At 53.0% G+C, this 23,407-nt stretch overlaps 3 protein-coding genes across 3 annotated transcripts; all 3 read left to right on the top strand.

Annotated features, from left to right (window-relative positions):
• Positions 1-237: 237 nt before the first annotated feature.
• LOC128815030 (protocadherin beta-15-like) lies at positions 238-3,972 on the top strand. Its single transcript, XM_053991413.1, has one exon. It carries the CDS (start codon positions 261-263, stop codon positions 2,700-2,702), a length of 2,442 nt encoding a protein of 813 aa, XP_053847388.1. The 5' UTR covers positions 238-260; the 3' UTR covers positions 2,703-3,972.
• A 3,091-nt stretch (positions 3,973-7,063) lies between these two features.
• LOC128815071 (protocadherin gamma-A10-like) lies at positions 7,064-10,081 on the top strand. Its single transcript, XM_053991467.1, has 2 exons — positions 7,064-9,540; positions 10,064-10,081. The coding sequence occupies exons 1-2, from the start codon at positions 7,084-7,086 to the stop codon at positions 10,079-10,081; spliced, it is 2,475 nt and encodes an 824-aa protein (XP_053847442.1). The 5' UTR covers positions 7,064-7,083.
• Positions 10,082-10,539: 458 nt separating this feature from the next.
• LOC128815070 (protocadherin gamma-B5-like) lies at positions 10,540-16,690 on the top strand. The gene is made up of 4 exons (XM_053991466.1): positions 10,540-10,552; positions 11,761-14,106; positions 15,445-15,499; positions 16,456-16,690. Exons 1-4 carry the CDS (start codon positions 10,540-10,542, stop codon positions 16,688-16,690), a joined length of 2,649 nt encoding a protein of 882 aa, XP_053847441.1.
• The last annotated feature ends 6,717 nt before the right edge of the window (positions 16,691-23,407 follow it).

The raw sequence follows: 23,407 nt of genomic DNA, 5'->3' as shown, positions 1-23,407 counted from the left end.
TCAGCTCAGATCAGCTCAGTTCAGCTCAGCTCAGCTTAGAGCAGCTTAGAGGAGCCCAGCGCAGCCGGGCGGAGGTGGCAGAGGCTGCGGAAGGGATTGCAGCCGCTGCCGGGACACCCCGGCTGCGTTACGGAGCGCTAGCAGAATCTGAAGCAGCGAGAGAAGACGTGCGCCTTCCACTTCGCCGCTCTCCGCGGGGAATCCGCCGGCACATCCGCGAGACCGACACCGGCCGCCGCCGCCGCCGCCGCCGCTGCGCCATGGCGCTCGCAAGGCAAGTGCTTTGTCTCTCTGCTTTCCTCTCGCTGCCGCACGCTCGCGCCGAGCCCATCCGCTACTCCGTAGCCGAGGAGGCGGAAAGCGGCTCCCTGGTGGGCCAGCTGGCGGAGGATGCGGGGCTGACGCCGGCGCAGCTCTCGGCTCGCCGCGCCCGCCTGGTCTCGGAGGACGGCCGGCAGCATTTTCGCTTAGACCGCGCCTCCGGCCGCCTCGTCGTGGCGGCGAGGCTGGACCGGGAGGAGCTCTGCGGCCAGTCCGCCACCTGCATGCTCCCCTTCGAGCTGCTGCTCTCCAACCCCCTGCAGTTCTTTCGGGTCGAGGTGGCTCTGGACGATATCAATGACCACTCACCCGTCTTCCCCGAGGAAAGAATCACTTACAAGATCCTGGAAACAAGTGACTCGGGTACACGTTTCCCACTGGAGGAGGCTCAGGACCTTGATATTGGCATCAACAGCATCCAGGCATACAGCATTGTTCCCAAGAACGAGTACTTTCGTGTCTTTTATGGGACTCGCCTTGCAGGCAAGAAGTCTCTTGAACTTGTTCTGGAAAAACCTCTAGACAGGGAGAGTCAGGCAGAGATGGGTTTCAGTCTCATCGCCGTAGATGGTGGCTCTCCTCCCAGGAGTGGCTCCACCGAAATTGATGTTGTTGTTCTAGATGTAAATGACAATGCTCCCATATTCACACAGGAGGAGTACATTGGAAAGATTCTGGAGAACATGCCAGCAGGCTCTGTAGTTCTGACTGTACTGGCAACTGATCGGGATACAGGAGTTAATGGGGACATCACCTATCAACTCAGCCAGGCAGTGGGACAGAGTGACTCTGCATTTGTGATTGATCCCACAACTGGTGAAATTAAAATCACAAAACCTCTGGACTTTGAGGTTTCAGAGCATTATGAACTCCGTGTGAGAGCCACAGATGGTGGGGGTCTCTCAGCAATCTGCAAAGTGCTGGTGGAGGTGGTGGATGTGAATGACAATGCCCCAGAGCTGGTGGTCAGTTCCTTCAGCAGTCCCCTCCCCGAGAACACAGTGCCCGGCACGGTGGTTGCCCTGTTTGCGGTCAGGGACCGGGATTCTGGTGCCAACGGGAAGATCTCCTGTGCCCTCGAGGATCAGCTCTTCTTCTCCCTGCGGCCAGCCTATAAGAATTACTATGAGCTGGTGACAGTGAGCGTGCTGGACCGCGAGGAGACGCCTCGCTACATCCTCAGTGTGAGGGCAGCAGATGCGGGGTCGCCTCCTCTCACAACCACCCAGACCTTCAGCGTGGACATCTCCGATGTCAATGACAACGCCCCCGTCTTCAACCAGAGCTCCTACACCATGTACGTGCGTGAGAACAACGTCCCCACGGTGTTTGTTGGGGCCGTCAGTGCTGCAGATGCTGACGTGGGGCTCAATGCCAAGGTGACCTATTCCCTGGCCCCAGAGCAAGGGGCAGAGCGGCCCTCGTGCTCCTGCATCTCTGTGAACTCTGAGAACGGACACGTGTTTGTGCTGCGGCCCCTGGACTACGAGCACTTGAGGCAGACCGAGGTGACGGTCAGTGCCTCTGACGCGGGCTCTCCTCCCCTCAGAGCCAACGTCACCGTCCGCCTGGTCGTGCTGGACGAGAATGACAACGCACCGCTGGTGCTCTACCCAGCCCAGGACAGCAGCCCAGCGTCCAGTGAGCTGGTGCCCGTGTCGGCTGAGGCGGGCTACCTCATCAGCAAAGTGGTGGCCGTCGATGCCGACTCGGGACAGAACTCCTGGCTCTCCTACCACCTGCTGAGGGCCACCGACCCAGGGCTGTTTTCCGTGGCCCTCCAAAGCGGGGAGGTGCGTCTGAGGAGGCCGGTGACAGAGAGAGACAGCGTCAAGCAGAAGCTCCTTGTCCTGGTCAGAGACAACGGCAAGCCCCCGCTCTCAGCCACGGCAGCTCTGAGCGCTCTCCTGCTCAAGGACTTCTCCGACGTGCGCCTCCCGCACAGCAGCCCGGCCACAGAGGATCAGGACGGCTCCCTGACCACCTATTTAATCATTTCCTTGGTCTTTGTCTCACTCCTCTTCCTCATCTCCACCGCAGTCTTTGTCGCTCGCAAGGTCTGCAGGAGAAAGCAGCTGAAGGCTGGCCATGTGCTTTATGGTGCCGACAACTTGCAGAGCGGCCTGGCCGATGCAGCCGCTGCAGGGAGCCTGCCCCGCGCCTATTGCTACGAGATCAGCCTCACTACGGGCTCGGGCAACAGCGAGTTCAAATTCCTCAAGCCCATCCTGCCCAGCCTGCCCCCACAGCACTGCGCCGTGGGCCAGGGCCCGGATGAGGAACAGGATTTCCCCTGTGTCCCTGTCAGCACAGAGGACATGGCCCCAGACAATGCTGGGACTCTCTCTGCAGGACAGTTCAGCGCTCTTTCCTTTAACTAGCTGAGATCTGCAGAGACAGAGGCTTCATGGCTAATGGGAGGTGGATATTCAGGCCACAGCATGATGCAGTGGTGCCTGTAGTCTAAATTTTTATTTTCAATTAATGTAATCAACTTACTGTGAATTCTAATTTATACTAAAAAAAAAAAAATTATCTTCCTCTCCAAAACACAAACAAGCAAACAAGCAAACAAAAGCAACTCAGGTTCTCTCACTGAGGCAATAGTATGTTTCAGCTGTCATGGTCATTTCTGACAGGGTTTAAGGAAGAGGTTAACACTCCAGCTATGCTCTTGTCTCTCTTGCTCTCCAACAAGATGGTGGAGCTTTTCTTCTGTCCTGTGACACAAGGACACTCCTTGTGTCCTAGTTTTGCAGACTATGCCAGATCTCCTCCTTCAAAAAATGTATAAAACCCCTTTTGCAACTCAGGAAACAAATATGTTGAGAGTATAATGTCACAATGTTGTGTGAGGACTGGGCTCTTTCTTCCCTGGATTCTGGATACCTTTCTCTGGGATGTGTGGGCTCTGTGTGCTTTGGTTTCCTGTCAGTCAATATAGCCACTGTGTGTCTGCATATAATTCACTAGTGTGGCCTGGTGGAGTTGCTCCCATCCAACCTTTGCAATGCAGGCAATTGCAGCTCACCTGGCAGGAAGGCTATTCTGATCCTCTGAGTACAGGAGTCTCATTTTCTCCAGGGCAGATAAGAGCAGTAAAAGGTATGACAAAATATTCTTTTTGCCCCATAAAGCAGTGCTCGGTGTTCTGTCTCCTTGAAATACAGAAATGTAACAGCACAAATGGTGTTTGGTTTACTATAACTGTACAAAGTTTTGAAAAAATGTTCCTTTGGTTATATTTCATGAAAAATCCATAAGTCCTTCAGAGAGCATTTTCTAAGGGTAGAATCAACAAGAAATGGTAAAAAGGAGATTGATGTTGGCCTTCTTATTTTTCCTGTATACAGTGGTTTCTCGTTGGGAGTAGAAAGCTGTCCCCATGTGATTTTCTCCATTTGTGTTAGAGCATTTGCATTCTCCTTTTTACCCTTTCTCCTGCTACTTTCTGAACTGAGTTTGAGCATTGTCTTTCTTTTTCTGCTTAAAGATTGCCACCCCATGTATAATAACTGATTACTTGAATGATGTCTGTGCTGCATGGAATATTCAGAAAGCCTCACGCTGTGTATTGTTGAAGTTATAAAGTTTAACATTGTAAACTTGGATACCCCTGAGTGTAAAACTGAAATAAAGAGAACAGCTGAATGCTTTGTGTGGAGATAGTCTTTGTATTTTCCTTTGGCCTAGATAGTGGGTGAGTGGGCACATCTCTCCAGTTTCAAGATGCAGCTGATAAAGCATTCAGGAAAATTGGGAGGACAATGGAATTGCTATCAGGCCTCTATGGTTCTTTTGAGCAGTGACCTTTAGGCTGAGATGGAGCCCAGTAATAGGCAGGTCAGGGAAAACTGGGCCCCACCTCCCCACAGGCCCTAGGTGTGCTCTGTCCCTGTAAAGCTGTGATGTAGGGGAGTGACCTTCTCAAATCTCCTGACAGCTGCATCCACAGATGCCAATTACGAGGTGTTTGTAGCACTTCAGATGTAGGAATTTTAGAAAAGAATGGCACAAAACCTAGGGAAGTATATTTAGGGAGTGCCTGAAGGTGGAAATTTGATGAGTAAAAATTGCTACCAGGGAGAAGCTTTGGTATCATGAAATGCAGAGGACTACAGCAGGACTACTTCCACAAGGCCCAGATGAAAAGGTAAGTCCTGGGGAGAAAATGGTGTAATGATGCTGACCAGAAGACTGATAAACATCAAGGTTGAAGTAATCCACAGTGCAATTAATTTGGGAAGACATAGGCTTCTGATCTGCTGTGTTCTGCTCTACAAATACATTGGTGGAGGGTTAGATTAATCTCATTTTAACCAAGGAACCTGCAGGCAGGTCCCCCTTCCCACTGGTGAGAAAACTGCCTGCAAGCAAGAAGTCTGCATGAAAACTTCTTTTATTGGAACTCTAAAAATTATGAATAAAACTGGTTTACTGTGTGAAAGTCCTGTAGTGTCTTGAGTGGAACAGGGGCACACTTCCTTTCCTGGGACCAGGATCTGCTTGGCATCCTGTGTGTGGCTGAATTCCTGTGGGAAGCTACTTTTACTCAATGTTCTCCACATCTAAAGGAATGTAAGATTACCTGTGCAAATCTCTTCCATTAGTGTGTGTTATAAAAAAGAGTTGGTGTGTGTCTCTTACTGAGATCATGAGGAACCACCACCTTTCATTATTAAATTTCTGGGGTTTGGGTCATTCCAGTTTGAGGCTTCAAGTTGTCACCAGATGACACAAGGAAAAATGACGCACCACAGCTTTGGTTACGATGAAGAGACTAATTTATTTTCTCTGACTCCAATCGTTTATAGTTCTCAAAAGGTGCCAGTGGATTGGAGGGTGAACGTGCCACCTCTCCAACGACACTGGACAAACTACTTGTACATTAAATTTCTCCACCTCTATGAAAGAATGCAAAACAATAGGTTGTTTATAGAAAGTTGTGTGGGAAAGTTCTCTACAAGAATGTAAACTCAGAAGGCTTTAGAAAACTCTTAAAAATCAGGGCGACATCAAGTGTCTGAGGCAGTTCATAAACAGATGGTTTATTATGGCTTTTACCCTGTGAGAGGGGGAGGCAGTGTCCTGTCTTGAAAGGCCTGAACACACTGCTGAGTTCTCCCAGGAACCTCACTGGAGGTGCCCTTTAGGAAGGATTGAGACCTTAGTCCAACCCTCCTTACCAGAAGAAATGTTTTTCTGGACTTGTTGGTCATCAACACAGATGAGCTAATCAGAGATATGAAGACTGGAAGCAGCCTGGGCTGCCATGATCATTCACTGGTCAAGTTCATAGTCCTGAGGGATATGGATCAGGCAAAGAACAAAGCCAGGACCATGAATTTTAGGAAAGCAAACTTCCAGTTCTTACAGGATTTAGTCAGTGGGGCCCCTCAGGGGAAAGTGCCCTGAAGGACAAGGGAGCATAACAGACCTGGCAGACCTTTAGGGATGCTTTCCATACACTGCATGCCCTCTAGAACCCATGTGTAGGAAAACAGGAAAAGAAGAGAACAGACCAGCATAGATGAGGGAAGACTTGCTGGTCAAACTAAGGGGCAAGAAAGAAATGAGCATCAGTGGGACCAGGGACAGGTGTCCTGGGGAGAGTATAGGGATGCTGGCTGTTGTGCTGGGATAGGGTCAGGCTGGCCAAGGCATGGCTGGAGCTGAACTCTACAAAGAATGCAAACAATAGCAAGAAGGGTTTCTACAGGTAACTCAGACTGAAGAAAAATGTAAAAAAAAAAAAAAAAAAAACAAACCCAAAAACAACAACAACAACAAAAAAAAAACCCTGTATGTCTCCTGATGAATACAACTGACAATCAGATAAAAACAGACCACGAAAAGGCTGAGGTACTCAACCATATCTTTGTCTCAGTCATCACTGACAAGGTCTCCACCCATACCTGTCAAGTGGATGGAGCTCAAGGCAGGGACTGGGGGGAAAAAAGTCCCTCCCACTGTAAGAGAAGATCGGGTTCGAGACCGCCTGAGGAACTAGAACACAGAAAAGTCGGCTGCTGGCTTGTGCTATCACATGTTGCTTGAAAATCTGAGGTTGCTAATGGCATTCCAATATTAAGATATATTCGCAGAAAACGTGAGGGGAATAAAAAGATCACCCAACCATAGCTGCTAAAAAAGTTGGGCCATTAGTGGGGGAAATTGTGGTTTTGAACGAATGGACTATGACTAGTAATCCTTCTACTTGTTAAGAGAACTTTATATCAATATTGTATCACCATTACAAAAACATTTTCCTGTGCGGTAGAAACAACACAAGGACGCCTCTGCCTTCTTACCGGTCTTGATCAGCTTCTCAAAGAGATGGGATGGGGAAAAGCAGAGGCAGAAGGTCCCCTCTGGACGGGGCCCGATATCTCCGTGGCGCTGTGCTGTCCCCGCGAGCTGTCCGTGGGCGAGGCAGGGCGGGCAGCGCTCGGTGCCTGCAGTGCCGGGAGGAGGCTGCGGGCGCCGCTGTTGACCGAGAGGAGCGAGAGGGAGCTCGGAGCGCTGCAGCCCCGCCCGCTGCGGACAGGATCCCTTGCAAATTGCCTCCCTGACTCGGCAGACGCCGGATTGGGATCGTCCCCGCAGTACGGATCGGTGCAGCACCGAGGCGGAGGGGCCAGCGGCAGCGGCCGGGAGCGGTGAGCCGGAGAAGAAATTAGAGCAGAAGCCGGAGCCGGAGCGGGGTGCAGATCAGCGATCGGCGGGACGAACTGCTCTCGGTGTTGCGGTGCTGCTGCCGAGATGTGCGCGGCGGGGAGGCGCTGGGGCCGGCGGCAGCGAGCTCTGCTCTGGGCCGTCCTGCTGGCAGCGTGGGAGGCGGCGTGGGGGCAGCTGCGCTACTCCGTGCCCGAGGAGATGCCCAAGGGCTCGTTCGTGGGAGACGTGGCCAAGGACTTGGGGCTGCAGCTCCCGGCACTCAAAGACCGCGACGCCCACGTTTTTGACACAGGTAGGACACGGTACTTTTTTTTAGACTTGCAGAATGGCCACTTATCTATGATGGAGCAGGTGGACAGAGAGGACATATGCGCAGCTGTTGCTAAATGTGTTCTAAACTTTGAAATTCTTGTAAAGCGTCCAATGAACATTTACAAAGGGGAGGTAGAAATACTGGATATTAATGATAATCCTCCCAGTTTTCCAGAAAGAAGAAATGTCTTAGAAATCAGCGAGAATACTGCACCAGGCACACGCTTCCCATTAGAGAGAGCTCATGATCCCGACATAGGAGTGAACTCTTTACAGAATTACGAATGTAGCGAGAGCAGCTATTTCACTCTGGATGTGAAAACAGGAGGTGATGGTGTGAAATATCCGGAATTATTATTGGTGAAATCTTTGGATCGGGAACAGCAGGCTGCTCATCATTTGATCCTGACAGCCACAGACAACGGGAGTCCGGTGAAATCAGGATCGACAACAGTCGAAATCATCGTGTTAGATGGAAATGACAATGCTCCAGAATTTACTCAGTCAGTGTATAAGGTGACTGTGAGAGAAGACGTGGCTGTAGGAAGTCGTGTGTTACAGGTGACAGCGAGTGACAGAGACGAGGGGCCAAATGCCGAGGTAAAATACTCGTTCTTTCAGATCCCAGAGAAGTTCAACAAGACTTTTAAGATGGATCCGGAAAGTGGAGAAATTGTAATAATCGAGAACTTGAATTTCGAAGAACACGAGTTTTACGAATTGGTTGTGCAAGCTCGGGATGCGGGTGGACTCTCTTCCCACAGCAAGGTACTCATCAAGGTCGTTGATGTAAACAACTACGTTCCCGAGATTGTCATTATGTCCGTGTTCACTCCGGTTCCAGAAGATACACCTCTGGGGACAGTAATAGCAATTTTCAGCGTCCAAGACAGGGATTCTGGAGCAAACGGAGAGGTGCAGTGCAGCATCAGCGACAGCCACCCGTTCCGACTTGAGAAGTCATTCGATAATTACTACCGCGTGGTGACTGCAGAACTACTGGACCGGGAGCAGGTGTCGGAGTACAACGTGACGGTGCGGGCGGCCGACGGCGGGTCGCCGCCGCTGCAGAGCAGCGCGGTGCTGGCGCTGCGGGTGCTGGACGTGAACGACAACGCGCCGGTGTTCGCGGAGGAGCGCTACAGCGTGCGGCTGGCGGAGAACAACGCGGCGGGCGCGCTGGTGCTGACGGTGCGCGCCACGGACGCGGACTGGGGGCAGAACGCGCGCGTGCGCTACCGGCTGGCGGAGGGGCGGGTGCGGGGCGCGCCGCTGTCGTCGTACGTGTCGGTGCAGGCGGAGACGGGCGCGCTGTACGCGCTGCGCTCCTTCGACTACGAGCAGCTGCGCGAGCTGCAGCTGTGGGTGCGTGCGGAGGACGGCGGCGCGCCGGCGCTGAGCAGCAACGTGTCGGTGCGGCTGCTGATCGTGGACGAGAACGACAACGCGCCGCAGGTGCTGTACCCGCCACAGGCGGCGGCGGCGGCAGCGGCGGGCTCGGGCGCCGTGTGGTCGGGCGTGGAGCTGGCGCCGCGCTGGTCGGAGGCCGGCGCGCTGGTGGCCAAGGTGGTGGCGGTGGACGCGGACGCGGGGCAGAACGCGTGGCTGTCGTACGAGCTGGCCAAGGCCACGGAGCCGGGGCTGTTCCGCGTGGGGCTGCACAGCGGCGAGGTGCGCACGGCGCGCTCGCCGCTGGCCCGCGACGCGGCGCGCCAGAGCCTGGTGGTGCTGGTGAAGGACCACGGGCGGCCGGCGCTGTCGGCCACGGCCACGCTGAGCGTGGTGCTGGCCGAGAGCGTGGCCGAGCTGCTGGCCGAACTGGGCAGCGCGGCCGACGGGGCGGCGGCGCCGGGCGAGCCGGCCGCCGGCCTGACGCGCTGGCTGGTGCTGGCCGTGGCCGCCGTGTCGTGCCTCTTCGTGGCCTTCCTGCTGCTGCTGCTGGCGCTGCGCCTGCGCCGCTGGCGCCGCCAGCAGCTGCTGCCGGCGGACAGCGGCGCCCTGCGCGGCGTGCCCGTGTCGCACTTCGTGGGCATCGACGGCGTGCGCGCCTTCCTGCAGTCCTACTCGCACGAGGTGTCGCTCACGGCCGACTCGCGCAAGAGCCAGCTGCGCTTCTCGGCCGGCAGCTGCTGCGACACCCTCCCGGCCCGACTACCAGATGAGGCTTCGGGTGATCTCGTCCCTTCAGGAGATCAAGTTACCGAAACCGGTGGGCAAGCTGCCTTTCAGGTACGTTAATTTTTTAACTGTATTTAGTGGACGCGATGTTTAGGATTCTTAGAGTAGCCTCAGATGGTTCACAGTCTTAGAAACCGTGTTTCAAGATAGTCACCCGCTCATGAATGTCATCTCCTGAATGCGTACTGATTCTGCCTTATGTATTTTACGTGCCATGTTTTTTACTGCTTTCAACAGCTCTTTTTACCTAGCTTTCCCCAAGGCTGGAAGGTTCTGTTGCGTGTGTAATTTCACAAGGAAATATCTTTCTCTAAGTGTTCTGCTGACCGTTCCTTGTAATTGTTTAAATACTTGCTAGTACCCGGTTCCCGGCATTTCAGTGTAATCACCTGTATGAGCTCTCAAATTCCAGTTGAATTCGGGGATTTTGTAGCTTGAAAGCCGACACTTTGAACGCTCAGATTTATTCCATATCCGCCTTTAACAAACGAATTATTCAATCCTTCTTCAGGGTATTTTAAGAGACTCGTATTGCTTGGTGAAGAATTCCTCTGATCCCGTTTTTTCCCCACAGCTGGGTTTCGTGACTTAACCTTTGGATTCGATACAAATTGTCAATTACTGTGCAGGCATAGTCATCAAAATAAAGTATATTTACTAGAATATCGATGAAAAAAATAGTTAAATGCAAACTATGATTCATCATTATCTATTTATAATGTAGCTAATTTTGGAATGCGAGTTAATATTGAAAACACGGATTTGGACAGTGTTTCAGTGATGCGTGAAAATGTGTGTCTGGGTTGTTACAGGCAATTCTTGTCATATAGGAGGCAGTGAATTGTCTGTGACATATTTCAACAGAATTCCCCTGCCCCCATGGAAACAACCACATCCATCTCTCAATTTCTTCTGGAGATGCTCCACAGTTTTGCATGGCTTCTGAAACATTAGAAATTCAAATCCACGTCTTGTTCTGACAGAATGTTAATTTGTTACCAGAAGTTGTGTACAGGTGCAGCTGGATGGAAAGGAATTATCCTTGACTAGATGAACTACCACAGTTAGTAGGAAAACACATTTTCTAACGAGACATTACTGATCCGGGGGGATAGCTTGGCACTGGCATCTCAGACACCCAGGACTGGAGAATGTGCCAGAGCAATTCCATCGAGTAGATAGTGTGGAGAGTTTTCTAACCTCTCCTTGTCTTCTGCATAAGGGGCTGTGATGATACACAACCCTCCTTCAGGATATTTTTTTTTTTTGGGGGGGGGAGGGGGTTGGCGATTTTTTCTTTACTGTAAAAGAGACGAGGATCTAGATTACAGGTAAGATAAAACGGCTTTTCGCAAGGAATCTATTTACTCTTGGTTGTTCAAACAACCATAGCTGCCGCCGACATTTCCCAGGAAATGTTCTTTAACGCCTGAGAACAGCTACAGTATCTGCCTGTTCAGGATATCAGGGAGTGGTTTGTGGGATACACACACACGAATAACTCGGGGTTGGATTGTATGGGAACTGATAAGATGATGCTAAGCTTTGAATGTCGAAAGAGATGGGATCAGGTCTGATGTGACCACTGTGGTTTTCTCAGAGTCTGGGATTCCCGGCTTTGCTTGTCCATCAACGACCACTGTTCAAAGCTGGAAAGCTTAGTGTTAGCTGGGGATCTCAGCTATCATAAATAAACCCAAAGCAGTGTTTCAGTGTTCGATCCGCCTTGCCTTTTCCCTCACGGGGGCAGCACGATGGCAGCGGGGACGCCGAGCGCTCCACCCAAGAGATCAGTAAGCTGACAGTGCCACAGAGACCGAGGTCCTGCCCCACATCCCTCAAGAAAAGGGAGAGGATCTGTCCGACAGAAGACTTACAAGTGTAAGCAATTTAGACAACAGGAATTTCTAGATGCACGGTTTCAGGACTGATAGACTTTCTGTTTCTCGCTTCTGACAATATCTGTATTTTCCAATCCTTCCCGAGGCAAGGGAATGCAGGGCAGGACATTTGCGTTGTTCTTTACCTTGGACGCTGCGGTTCTCGGGCACGGACTCAGGGTGTCACTGTTGGCCAAGGCGGTGAAGCTGCTCAGCCGTCGGCTCCTCCCCGGCGCCCGCCTAGCGCTGCCCCGCACTGCTCAGAGCAGAGAGAAAAGCAGGAACCGCTCGACTCAGCCCGTCCTCCAATCTGCAGCAGGGATTTCTTATATTTATTTCTCTCGAATACTGGTTCAGCTACCCGGAAAGGCTGATTTTTACCCGTCCACAGGATACCCTTCAGGAAAGCAGGGAATGGAGGTCAGATCGGCAGCGCAGGGCTGGACAGGCGCTGGGCGGGTCGCGCTGCTGGCCGCGCTGCTGCTGTGCGTGTGGTGCCGGGCGGCGGCCGAGCGGGTCCGCTACGCCATCCCCGAGGAGCTGGGCAGAGGCTCGCTCGTGGGGCCGCTGGCGCGGGACCTGGGGCTCAGCGCGGACGAGCTGCCGGCGCGGAAGCTGCAGGTGGCGTCTGCAGGCAAGAAGCAGCTGAAATACTTCACGGTGAATGAGGAGAACGGGAACCTGTACGTGAACGAGAGGCTGGACCGGGAGCAGATGTGCGGCGAGTCGGTGTCTTGCTCTGTAATCTTCGAGGTGCTGGTGCATAACCCGCTGAACGTTTTCCACGTCGAGGTGGACATTCAAGACGTGAATGACAATGGGCCGCGTTTTCGGCGAGATAGATTTCAGCTGGAGGTCAACGAGTTGACTTCGCCAGGTGCCCGTTTTGCCGTGGGCATGGCTGACGACGCGGACGTTGGCAGTAACTCGCTGCTGGGCTACAAGCTGGAGACCAACAAGTATTTTGCGGTGGAGGTGAAGGAGAGCCAGGACGGCAGCAAGTTCGCGGAGCTGGTGCTTCGCCATGCGCTCGACCGAGAGAGCGAGCCGAGCCTCCAGCTGGTGCTGACTGCCCTGGATGGTGGAGACCCGCCCCGGACTGGCACCGCCCAGCTCTGGATCAACGTCACCGACGCCAATGACAACCCACCCGTGTTCGCGCACGACCGGTACCGCGTCAGCCTGCGCGAGGACACGCCTCCGGGATTGATTGTGTTGAATGTCTCTGCCTCCGACGCCGATATTGGCACCAACGCCCACATCACCTACGGCTTCGGGGAAACGCCGGCCAAGGTACTTAAGAAATTCATTATAGAAGCGGAGACTGGGTCGATCATGCTCAAAGAACCACTGGATTTCGAGGAGACGCGAGCTTACACACTGTTGGTGGAGGCAAGGGACGGTGGCGGTCTGGTGTCGCATTGCAAGGTGGAGGTGGAGGTGCTGGACGTGAACGACAACCCACCAGAGATCACGCTGCTGTCCGTGTCGAGCCCAGTGCCCGAGGATTCGCCGGCTGGCACCGTGGTGGCTCTCCTAAACATGCAGGACCCTGACTCTGGGGAGAACGGTCAGGTGTCGTGCGAGCTGTCGGGAGAGGCGCCGCTGTCGATCGTGGCGTCCTCGGGCGGCTCGTACAAGGTGGTGACGGCGGGCGCGCTGGACCGAGAGCAGGCGTCCGAGCATCGCGTGACGGTGGTGGCCCGGGACCGGGGCAGGCCGGCGCTGTGGAGCAGCAGGGAGCTGGTGCTGGAGGTGTCGGACGTGAACGACAACGCGCCGGTGTTCGAGGAGGCGGCGTACAGCGCGTACGTGGCGGAGAACAACGCGGCGGGCGCGCTGGTGCTGCGCGTGCAGGCGCGGGACGCGGACGCGGGCGCCAACGGGCGCGTGAGCTACTGGCTGGCGGGCGGCAGCGCGGGCGCGGCGGGCGCGGCGCCGCTCGTGTCGGTGGAGGCGCGGAGCGGCGCGCTGTACGCGCAGCGCTCCTTGGACTACGAGCAGTGCCGCGAGTTCACGGTGGCGGTGCGGGCGCAGGACGGCGGCTCGCCGGCGCGCAGCTCCACGGCCACGGTGCGCGTCTTCGTGCTGGACCGCAACGACAACGCGCCGCGGGTGCTGTGGCCGGCGGCGGCGGCGGCGGCGGCGGGAGAGGCTGCGGGAGGGGCGGCGGCTCCTTTCGAGGTGGTGCCGCGTTCTGCCGAGGCCGGCTACCTGGTGGCCAAGGTGGTGGCGGTGGACGCGGACGCGGGGCGCAACGCGTGGCTGTCGTACGAGCTGGTGCAGGCGTCGGAGCCGGCGCTGTTCCGCGTGGGGCTGCACAGCGGCGAGGTGCGCACGGCGCGCGCCGTGTCCGAGCGGGACGCGGCCAAGCAGCGGGTGGTGGCCGTGGTGAAGGACCACGGGCAGCCGGCGCTGTCGGCCACGGCCACGCTGCACGTGGTGCTGGCCGAGAGCTTGCAGGAGGCGCTGCCGGAGCTGAGCGAGCGGGCGGCGGGCGCCGAGGCGGCGGCGGCGGCCGAGCTGCAGTTCTACCTGGTGCTGGCGCTGGCGCTGCTGTCGGCGCTCTTGGTGCTGAGCGTGGCGCTGGCCGTGCTGGCGCGGCTGCGGCGGGCCGGGCCGCCCGCCGTGCTGCGCTGCCTGGGCGCGCAGCGCTTCTCGCTGGCCGGCGCCGCCTTCCCGGCCGACTTCTGCGAGGGCACCTTGCCCTACTCCTACAACCTGTGCGTGGCGGCGCCGGCCCGCGCCGTGCCCGAGGCCGCTTGGCCGCCGCCGCCGGTGCCCGTCCTGTCGGCGGAGGAGCTTCTGGGCGGGGAGCCCTTGGAGAAGCAGATCTCGAGTAGTAACGCCGCCGAGGGAGAGCTGCCTGCCAATCCCGACGCACCGCAGGTCTGTAAAACCTTAAGCTCCTGCTGTTCTCCTTCAGCCTTTCTTAACAGGCTTTCTCGTTTTCCCCAGACTGATATACTTGTCGTGATCTGGACATTGTCTGTCGGTCAATGCTATTTCGGTATTTACTCCGAAAAAGAACATGCACCTGGCTCTGTTGATTGAGAAGTTACAGAGGGTTCTTCTAACCCTCTCCTGTTTGCCCTCCCATGTTTTGAGAGAAGGCTGCTACACATATGCTAGGTCTAATGAGGCTGATTATTTTTCCTCCCGATGTTATTTGTCTGATGCCACTCGGATTTTAATCCTGTGTCCAAAATTGCCTTGCAATAATGCCCCATGTTTCGAGGGAATGCTGCTGCAGAAAAGGCAGCATTAATGGGACAGATATATATTATTCAGTCATGATTTTTCAAAGGCTTTTTAAACAATTATTTGGCAGTTCAACCGAGAACAGGGATTCTTACTCTGCAGAAAGAGATCCACTGATTCTATGTAACAGAATTCCAAAAAGGGAATTAACACTTTTGGTTTGCTAGGAGGTCGGGGCTCGTGTTTGCTTGTTATTTAGGTTTGTTTGTTTTTTTTTTTAACCTGAGATGTGTGCATTTTCAAGATGAAAGGAGAAATTACAGGTTGTTCCTCCCTGCTGGAAGAGTGTCAAGTGAATTTGGGGTTGAGTTTTCTTCAGGAGTGGAAGGCAGGTTTGGTTGCTTATTCCAGTCATCATTTTTCTCTGCAGTTCTTTCTGCAGAGCTGCGAGTTCCTGCTGTTCTCCTTGAGTCTTTCCCAACCGTTGCCCTCTTTTCCTTGGGTTTCCCCGGGTGGTGTAGTTGGAATGGCTGGTCCATGTCTCCGAGAAGGAATAAAGAACGAGGTGATTTCTTTTTCTAAGAACAGGCAATTAGCCATAGCACTTGATTCTGCTGTGGCCACCGCTTCAGATTCATCTAGGAGGTTTTGTCTGCATCTCTTGATCTGACTGAAATCGTATGAATTAGTAACTGTGATGGGGAATCATAACTGTGCAGGAGATTCGTGGTTCTTCATGAAGGCACTGGGGAAATAACGCAGATACTCGCTGTTGCAGATTTTTCCTTAATGATCTGTTTATCCTGAATCCGTGTTCTGGGACTTGCTTAAAAGCTGACCGCATACCCCTTGTTTAACGCTTTTTCAGTCTTGGACTCCCCAAAGACTCGTTTCTCATGGATAGAACAGTGGCAGGTTCTCCATCCGGAGTAAAAGAAGAGATTGTCACTCATCCTTTGCGTGAACACTGTTACAGAAATGATAGGACTGGTACCATTAACGGGACGAGTTAATTTTGCTAGTTTTCCTTTTCCATTCTGGCTGGTAGTTCCCTCTTTTTCTTTTACCATTCCTAATATTTCCTTCATACACAGGTGTAGATGAAGACTGAGGTCTCAAAGAGGGGGGAAACATTGTAATTTTTTGTTGTTGTTGTTGTTCCAGAACCTATTTTCTTATCTTTTTTTATAAAAAGGGAGGTATTTGGTCCCTGTATAGAGAATTTGTTCTTTTAGGTTTGTTTTTTGTTTTGTTTTTTGATTGGTTCCCCTTCCACCCTTCCCTCCCCAGTATTTCTTATGAATGTCTATATAAAAATATAATAAGGCCCTAAGATTCAAATATCGATATCAAATGTGTAGGAGATTCGCCAACTGTCACTTCAGGCACTTGAATCAGGTGTACTTGAAAATTTATCAAAGGCCATCAGAGTCTAAGGTGTGCAGCTGTAGTTCTCTTTTCCCGCTGCCTGAAAGTATTTCGTTGAAAATGTGCCATAGCTACATGAATACACAATAATGAGAATCAGGTTTTGCTAACAAGCGTCAACACTTTACATCTTAATTTCTGAGAAAATAAAAACTTCTTCCTGGGATTATAGAATGACTTGATTGAATATAATTATGTATAAACTGGACAGGTTCATTACAGGAGCTTTCCTGTAGTTGTTTCCTGGGTTGTTGTAGATACAGTGGGTACAGAGTGATGAAGTGACCTACAGCAGTATATCAGAGTCGGTTTTCTTTCTCTACCCTTGCGCCGGTCATTCCATCATGTCTTCTACAACTATTTGTGAGGAAAGTTCTGCTTTTATACTACTGTGTTAGGACTCGTAATACTCCGTACGTCGTATTAAAAAGACTCCATTCCATTTCACTGCGTGCAGTGCCGGGAGGAGGCTGCGGGCGCCGCTGTTGACCGAGAGGAGCGAGAGGGAGCTCGGAGCGCTGCAGCCCCGCCCGCTGCGGCCCGGCTCTCTCGCTCTCCCGGTGGGTGAGTCGGCGGCGGAGCACTCTGCGATCATCCCCGCGGTGCGGAGACGTGCTGAAGGGAGTCAGAAGAGCCTGGCAGGAGCGGTCGGGAGCAAAGCGCCGGAGCTATACCGTGAGCCAGATCCGTGAGCGGCGGCGGAGAGCTCCCGGCAGTGTTGTGGTGCCGCTGCCGAGATGGGCGCGGCGGGGAGGCGCTGGGGCCGGCGGCAGCGAGCTCTGCTCTGGGCCGTCCTGCTGGCAGCGTGGGAGGCGGCGTGGGGGCAGCTGCGCTACTCCGTGCCCGAGGAGATGCCCAAGGGCTCGTTCGTGGGCGACGTGGCCAAGGACCTGGGGCTGCAGCTGCCGACGATCCGTGATAATGCCGTTCGTGTTGTCTCCAAGGGTAGGACGCAGTATTTTGCTGTGCACGGGAATACGGGACATTTAGTGACAGCGGAGAGGATTGACAGAGAGCAGCTGTGCGAGCGTGTGCAGCAATGCGTGCTGCGCTGTGAGCTGATAGTGGAGGGGGAAATGAGGTTTTATGAAATAGAAGTGGAAATCACAGACATTAATGACAACGAGCCCAGCTTCAGAGAGACGGAAAAAGAATTAAGAGTGAACGAGATGACAGCCCCGGGGTCGCGGTTTCCCCTGGCCGAGGCCCACGACCCGGATTCGGGCCGGAATTCCCTGCAGAGCTACGAGCTGAGCGGTGACGAGCACTTCTCGCTGGCCGTGCAGGCGGGCCCCGGCGGCGATCAGCGTCCCGAGCTGGTGCTGGCGAAGGCGCTGGACCGGGAGGAGGCGGCGTTTCACGAGCTGGTGCTGAGGGCGATGGACGGCGGCGATCCGGCACGGACGGGCACGGCTCGGATCCGCGTGACGGTGCTGGACGCGAACGACAACGCGCCCGTGTTCAGCCAGGCGGAGTACACGGTGCGTGTGCCCGAGGACGTGCCCGTGGGCTCCGTCCTCCTCACTGTCACAGCCACCGACGATGACGAAGGTCTGAACGGGCAGGTGAAATACAGCTTCCATAAAATTTCAGACCGGGCGTCCGAACTTTTTCACCTGGACTCTGAGTCGGGAAAAATAACTGTTAAAAATGCTTTGGACTTCGAGGAAATCTCCTCCCACGAACTTGAGATTCAGGCACATGACGGAGGAGAGCTTTTTGACACAGTGAAAGTTATTATCACAGTGACAGATGTCAACGACAATGCACCCGAGATTTCAGTGCAATCAGCACTGAGCGCGATTTCCGAAGACTCCCCGTTGGGGACGGTGGTGGCCCTGTTGCACGTCCAGGATCTGGACTCAGGGTCCAACGGCGAGATGCGCTGCTCGTTGGATGGGGATGTCCCGTTCCGGCTGCAGAGCTCTCACGGCAGCTACTACAGCGTGGTGACAGCGGGAGAACTGGACCGGGAGCAGGTGTCGGAGTACAACGTGACGGTGCGGGCGGCCGACGGCGGGTCGCCGCCGCTGCAGAGCCGCGCGGTGCTGGCGCTGCGGGTGCTGGACGTGAACGACAACGCGCCGGTGTTCGCGGAGGAGCGCTACAGCGCGCGGCTGGCGGAGAACAACGCGGCGGGCGCGCTGGTGCTGACGGTGCGCGCCACGGACGCGGACTGGGGGCAGAACGCGCGCGTGCGCTACCGGCTGGCGGAGGGGCGGGTGCGGGGCGCGCCGCTGTCGTCGTACGTGTCGGTGCAGGCGGAGACGGGCGCGCTGTACGCGCTGCGCTCCTTCGACTACGAGCAGCTGCGCGAGCTGCAGCTGTGGGTGCGTGCGGAGGACGGCGGCGCGCCGGCGCTGAGCAGCAACGTGTCGGTGCGGCTGCTGATCGTGGACGAGAACGACAACGCGCCGCAGGTGCTGTACCCGCCACAGGCGGCGGCGGCGGCAGCGGCGGGCTCGGGCGCCGTGTGGTCGGGCGTGGAGCTGGCGCCGCGCTGGTCGGAGGCCGGCGCGCTGGTGGCCAAGGTGGTGGCGGTGGACGCGGACGCGGGGCAGAACGCGTGGCTGTCGTACGAGCTGGCCAAGGCCACGGAGCCGGGGCTGTTCCGCGTGGGGCTGCACAGCGGCGAGGTGCGCACGGCGCGCTCGCCGCTGGCCCGCGACGCGGCGCGCCAGAGCCTGGTGGTGCTGGTGAAGGACCACGGGCGGCCGGCGCTGTCGGCCACGGCCACGCTGAGCGTGGTGCTGGCCGAGAGCGTGGCCGAGCTGCTGGCCGAGCTGGGCAGCGCGGCCGACGAGGCGGCGGCGCCGGGCGAGCCGGCCGCCGGCCTGACGCGCTGGCTGGTGCTGGCCGTGGCCGCCGTGTCGTGCCTCTTCGTGGCCTTCCTGCTGCTGCTGCTGGCGCTGCGCCTGCGCCGCTGGCGCCGCCAGCAGCTGCTGCCGGCGGACAGCGGCGCCCTGCGCGGCGTGCCCGTGTCGCACTTCGTGGGCATCGACGGCGTGCGCGCCTTCCTGCAGTCCTACTCGCACGAGGTGTCGCTCACGGCCGACTCGCGCAAGAGCCAGCTGCGCTTCTCGGCCGGCAGCTGCTGCGACACCCTCCCGGCCCGGCCGCCGCCCGACGAGCCCGCGCCGCTCCTCGGGGACGACGATCTTGCCGGCGTTCGTCCCGTGGATTCTGCCTCAGTCTCGGTGAGTTCCCCGTACCAATTTTTTCTCCACTATTCTTTATTCTGTTCCTTCTCTACTCTTTTCCGGCGTTTTCCGTGTCCTTCTGATCGATGTTTGCTGACAAGGATGGCAAAGTATCTCTTAGGGATGTGCTGATTGCGGGGCTTCTTGCTGCGCCTTGGTGGGCATGGGGTCGCGTCTGAGCTTTCCGGATTGTGAGGGATGCGTGATAAGGGCGACTGCTCTTGGCTGGAGGGTTTTTTTAATGAAGTTGTTTCTGTATCATATCATCCTCACTTCCTCAGTATCTCTTGAAGGTAGTGTTTCACCTCCTTCCTGCTTCTTCTCTGAGATATATTTGGCAGAGAAATATTTCTTTCCTCTTAGTACAGAGTTATAAGGATACCTCTTTGAAGGCCATGGGTTATCCTGGTGCATGTTGAAGGGAAACCGTCTGCAGAACTTGCATTTTAATGGAAACTGCTTTCAAAGTATCAAGGTCAAGAAACAATATGCAAGATTGTAGAGGCAGGAGATGCAAATACTGGGCTCTATGTGTGAAAGACTGCTAAGGGATACAAGGTTTCAGTTTCCATCTGTAGTATAATGTAATGCAATTTGCTCCTTCCCAAATGTGTGTGGCTTAACAGATATTACTGCAGTTCTATTGAGAGCCAGGGGGTATTTACAGGTTAATGTAATGTATGTAATTAATAATCTTATATATTCTAATCTGAAATGTCACAGTGGACAAATGTCACAATGTCACAAAGCAAATTCATTACATCCCTACTTTTAATGTTTAGATTATGTATTTTCTCCAAGAGCCGTAATGTAGATGAGTGTGATCCCTTCATTTCTGCAGATGTTACATGATTGTCTTGTTCTTTGTACTGATCTCAAGCCAGGCCTTTGTATCTGGTAGTATCTGATCACACCACTTACATTTGCTTGGCTGTCCCATACATGCCTTTCATTTTTACAACTCGACTGGGAAAGACATTCATAGATGTGTTTCCTTAAATTTTTAATGGGCGAAAAGGTCTCATTTCTCACATGCACACGTCATGTGAGAAGTCAAATATCAGCCATGGTAAGTTGTCTCTGCAGCTTTTCTTGCAGTGGAGTACATCTGCTAATGGTAACGATCAGAGAGAACCATGCAATCTGTAACGAGTGTGAGGAGACTCTTGCAGGTGCAGTGTGTGAGGAAGTACTGTTGGAGAGAAAGCAGGTGTTTCTTTAACCTCCATGGTCCATTGCTGGACTACATAAAATGAATATGCTCAGATTATAAATTACCAAGCTGTGGATTCATACATTTGCTTTCCTGTAATGGGCTGCTCTCTGTGAATGATAGTTAAACTGTTGACTTGTTTGTCATGACCAGGTGGAAAGGTGGGCCTGTGTGCGTCTGAAACTTTATCTGAAAATGTCTCTAGAATCACTGATCTTACTTGTCAGGGAGAGATTGGCCCCAGGGAGAGACTGGCCCCTAAGCAGGCAAAGGTGGGGGGTTCTGTGATCCAGGGTGTGCCTTCATGTCATGCCTAGTGCCAAGGCCTGTGCCACTTATACCAAGCGCCCTTTTCCTGGGTCCAGAAACCGATGGCAATCCTCCAATGAATTTGTCTGCAATCAATGCCCAGGGAAGTGCTTGCTTCAGGGGTTCTGTGTCTAAGAAATGCTGTGGGAAATGTCATTTCCCCAGCTATATGTCCTTATTACAGTTGTGATGTAGAGTTTCATTGCGGTTGTACTAAGCTTTCCCAAGCCTTGAGCAGACCTTCATATGTTATTAATGGCCCTTGCTTGTATGACGTTACTGCTGGAGTTTTGTTGGTATTGAAATTGGTAGGATTGTAGGGATGGGAGAGTCTAATTTACCAGCAAAGTCTGGTTTTGGGGCTTTTTATTTGAAACACGTGCCAGAAGGTCACTCATTTTATCCTCTGTCATGTCTGATACACCTCTTCCCTGTGAGTGGTAGCTCTTGGATGTGGACATAAATGTCACATTAATGGTTGCAGAGTGACATACATTCAGAAATGTCCGTGTGCTTAGGAAGAATGATGACGTCTTTGAGTTGACTGTGATCTGAGTCTTTAACTGAGTTGCATATTGCTTATGACTGTTAGAACATTTTACATTTCTTCAAGTATCAGTGATGAGCAGAGTCCACATGTGTGGACCTGTGTTGCGATCCCTGTTCTCCATAAGGAGAAGTTGTGTGGAAAACTTCTTCCAGTGGTGTCTGTCTGCAAAGGGGTCCCTGTTGGGTGATGTCTGAGCATTCTGCCTGCACAGAGACAGGGCAGGTGTGAAAGAGTTGCTGAAATATCTAAAGGGTTGATGTAGATATTCAGTTTTCCCTAGCTGTTATATGGATCCCATAGTTATGGTTCTGTGCATTTTTCTTTGCCTTTTCTCCAAAGAAATTACTTGGAGGGCCTTACCTCTGTATATTATATGTGTTTCTCATATACTTCTTACAGCTGACACAAGTTAGGCCTTCAAAGTTAGGCCTTCAAATTTAGTTTGGTCTTCAAAGTTAGGCCTTCAAACTTAGTTAGGCCTTCAAACTTAGTTAGGCCTTTAAAGTTAGGCCTTCAAACTTAGGCCTTCAAATCTGTGGGGTATGACCAGGCCAGAAAAGCTGATGAGAGCTCTTGAGTGTTTAATGCAGTGAAGTCACACCTGTAGGCCAGAAGAAGATTTCAAGGTCACACTTCCAGCCTGAGACCTCAGTGGGTTCCAGGTGCTCTCAGGGATGAATTTCCTTGCCCACAGAGAAGGCTGAGATTTCCTCCTGGTGAGTTTCTCTGAAAGACCTCCTAATGCATCCCTGCATTGCTTGTGTATGTTTTTTTTTTTGTTTTGTTTTTGTTTTTTTCTTGACATGTTATTACATCTGATGTGGAATGAGGACATGTGAGGGGGGTTACATCTGTGTTCCAATTTTGTCATATGTTAAGAGATGTAAAAATGACCTTAGGAGAAGTCACTTCTTTGTGGAGCAGTGCATGTGATAAAAGAGGGGAAGTGCATAGCTTGATAAAGAGTTCAGGAATGTGGAAATTACATTTTCCACCTTGGATCTCAATTCAGGCTCTGTTTCCTGGAAGGCCATGGTTCCTGTTTCCTTCCCACTTGTGAGTGCTGCTTTGCAGGAAATAGTAACTTCCACTGAGAACCAAATGAAGACAGAATGTTGTGTGTGAGGAAAATGAAAAATTGCTTAACTCAAGCGGGTAGCTGTAAAGTGCTGCTGTCCAATTCCACCTACCTGGGGATTCTTCTTGTGTCTCTGAGGACTACACAGCTACGTGCTGCTCTCTGCGATTTCCTGCACTGCTCAGGCCCTGATGTGTCACAGTAGCCAATGATTGGCCCCATGTATGGCAGTGGGAGGTATTTTGTTTGGCTTCTTTGATATATGAAGTGCCAAGGATTTCTGTTGTTCTGCTGCTCAGTAAAGTCATTTAGTCCAGTCAGAGAGACCTCATAGTCCTTTACTATTCCTGCAGCTTGCCTAGCTTGCACCTTGAGGCCTCAGTGAGTTTCCACGTGCTCTGGGAAAGAATTTTTAAGGCTGTTTTGTGCTAAAGCACCAGAAAATCGCAGCACTGAAATATCTCCCCCACTCTGATGAGGTCAGATGGAAGTTTGGGGTTTCTATACGAATCTTCAGAATTCATTGAAAACCATTCAGCTGAATTTGCAGTCCCAAAACGGACTGGGGAGATGTTGGGACTTTTGCCTAGAGGTTAGAAAAATCAAAACAATCAAAACAATTGAAATATTAAATCAATAATTGTAGCAGGCCTTATTTTTGAGTTTCCACCAAAATCACAGAAGGTTTTCTGTACGGAAGGAGAGTCAGTGTAAGGGTGGACACAGGGCAGAATCTGCACTGCTTTGCACTTTCTTATTCTCTGCAATTTGTACGCACACTGCCATTTATATGAGAGCAGATCCACTGCTTCTGGGCTTCTCTACAAGTGTTAATCACTGTAAAAATGTCCATTTGATTTACACCAGTTCTGCACAGGTGATGGGCAAACAATATCTCGGGTACCACTGGAACAATTAAATTGTAAATTATCTCAGCAATCTTCTTTTCAGATTTTGGCTTCAATTCTTTGACGGTGCACGAGACAAGCAAATTGTATTTTTGGAGCACATATTTCCTTTCTGATTTTTGTGCCATCTCAAACCATTGTGTGCAAAAAT

Source organism: Vidua macroura, chromosome 15, assembly GCF_024509145.1.
Source record: "Vidua macroura isolate BioBank_ID:100142 chromosome 15, ASM2450914v1, whole genome shotgun sequence".
Taxonomy (NCBI): domain Eukaryota; kingdom Metazoa; phylum Chordata; class Aves; order Passeriformes; family Viduidae; genus Vidua; species Vidua macroura.
This window is presented reverse-complemented; position numbering and strand designations above follow the sequence as displayed.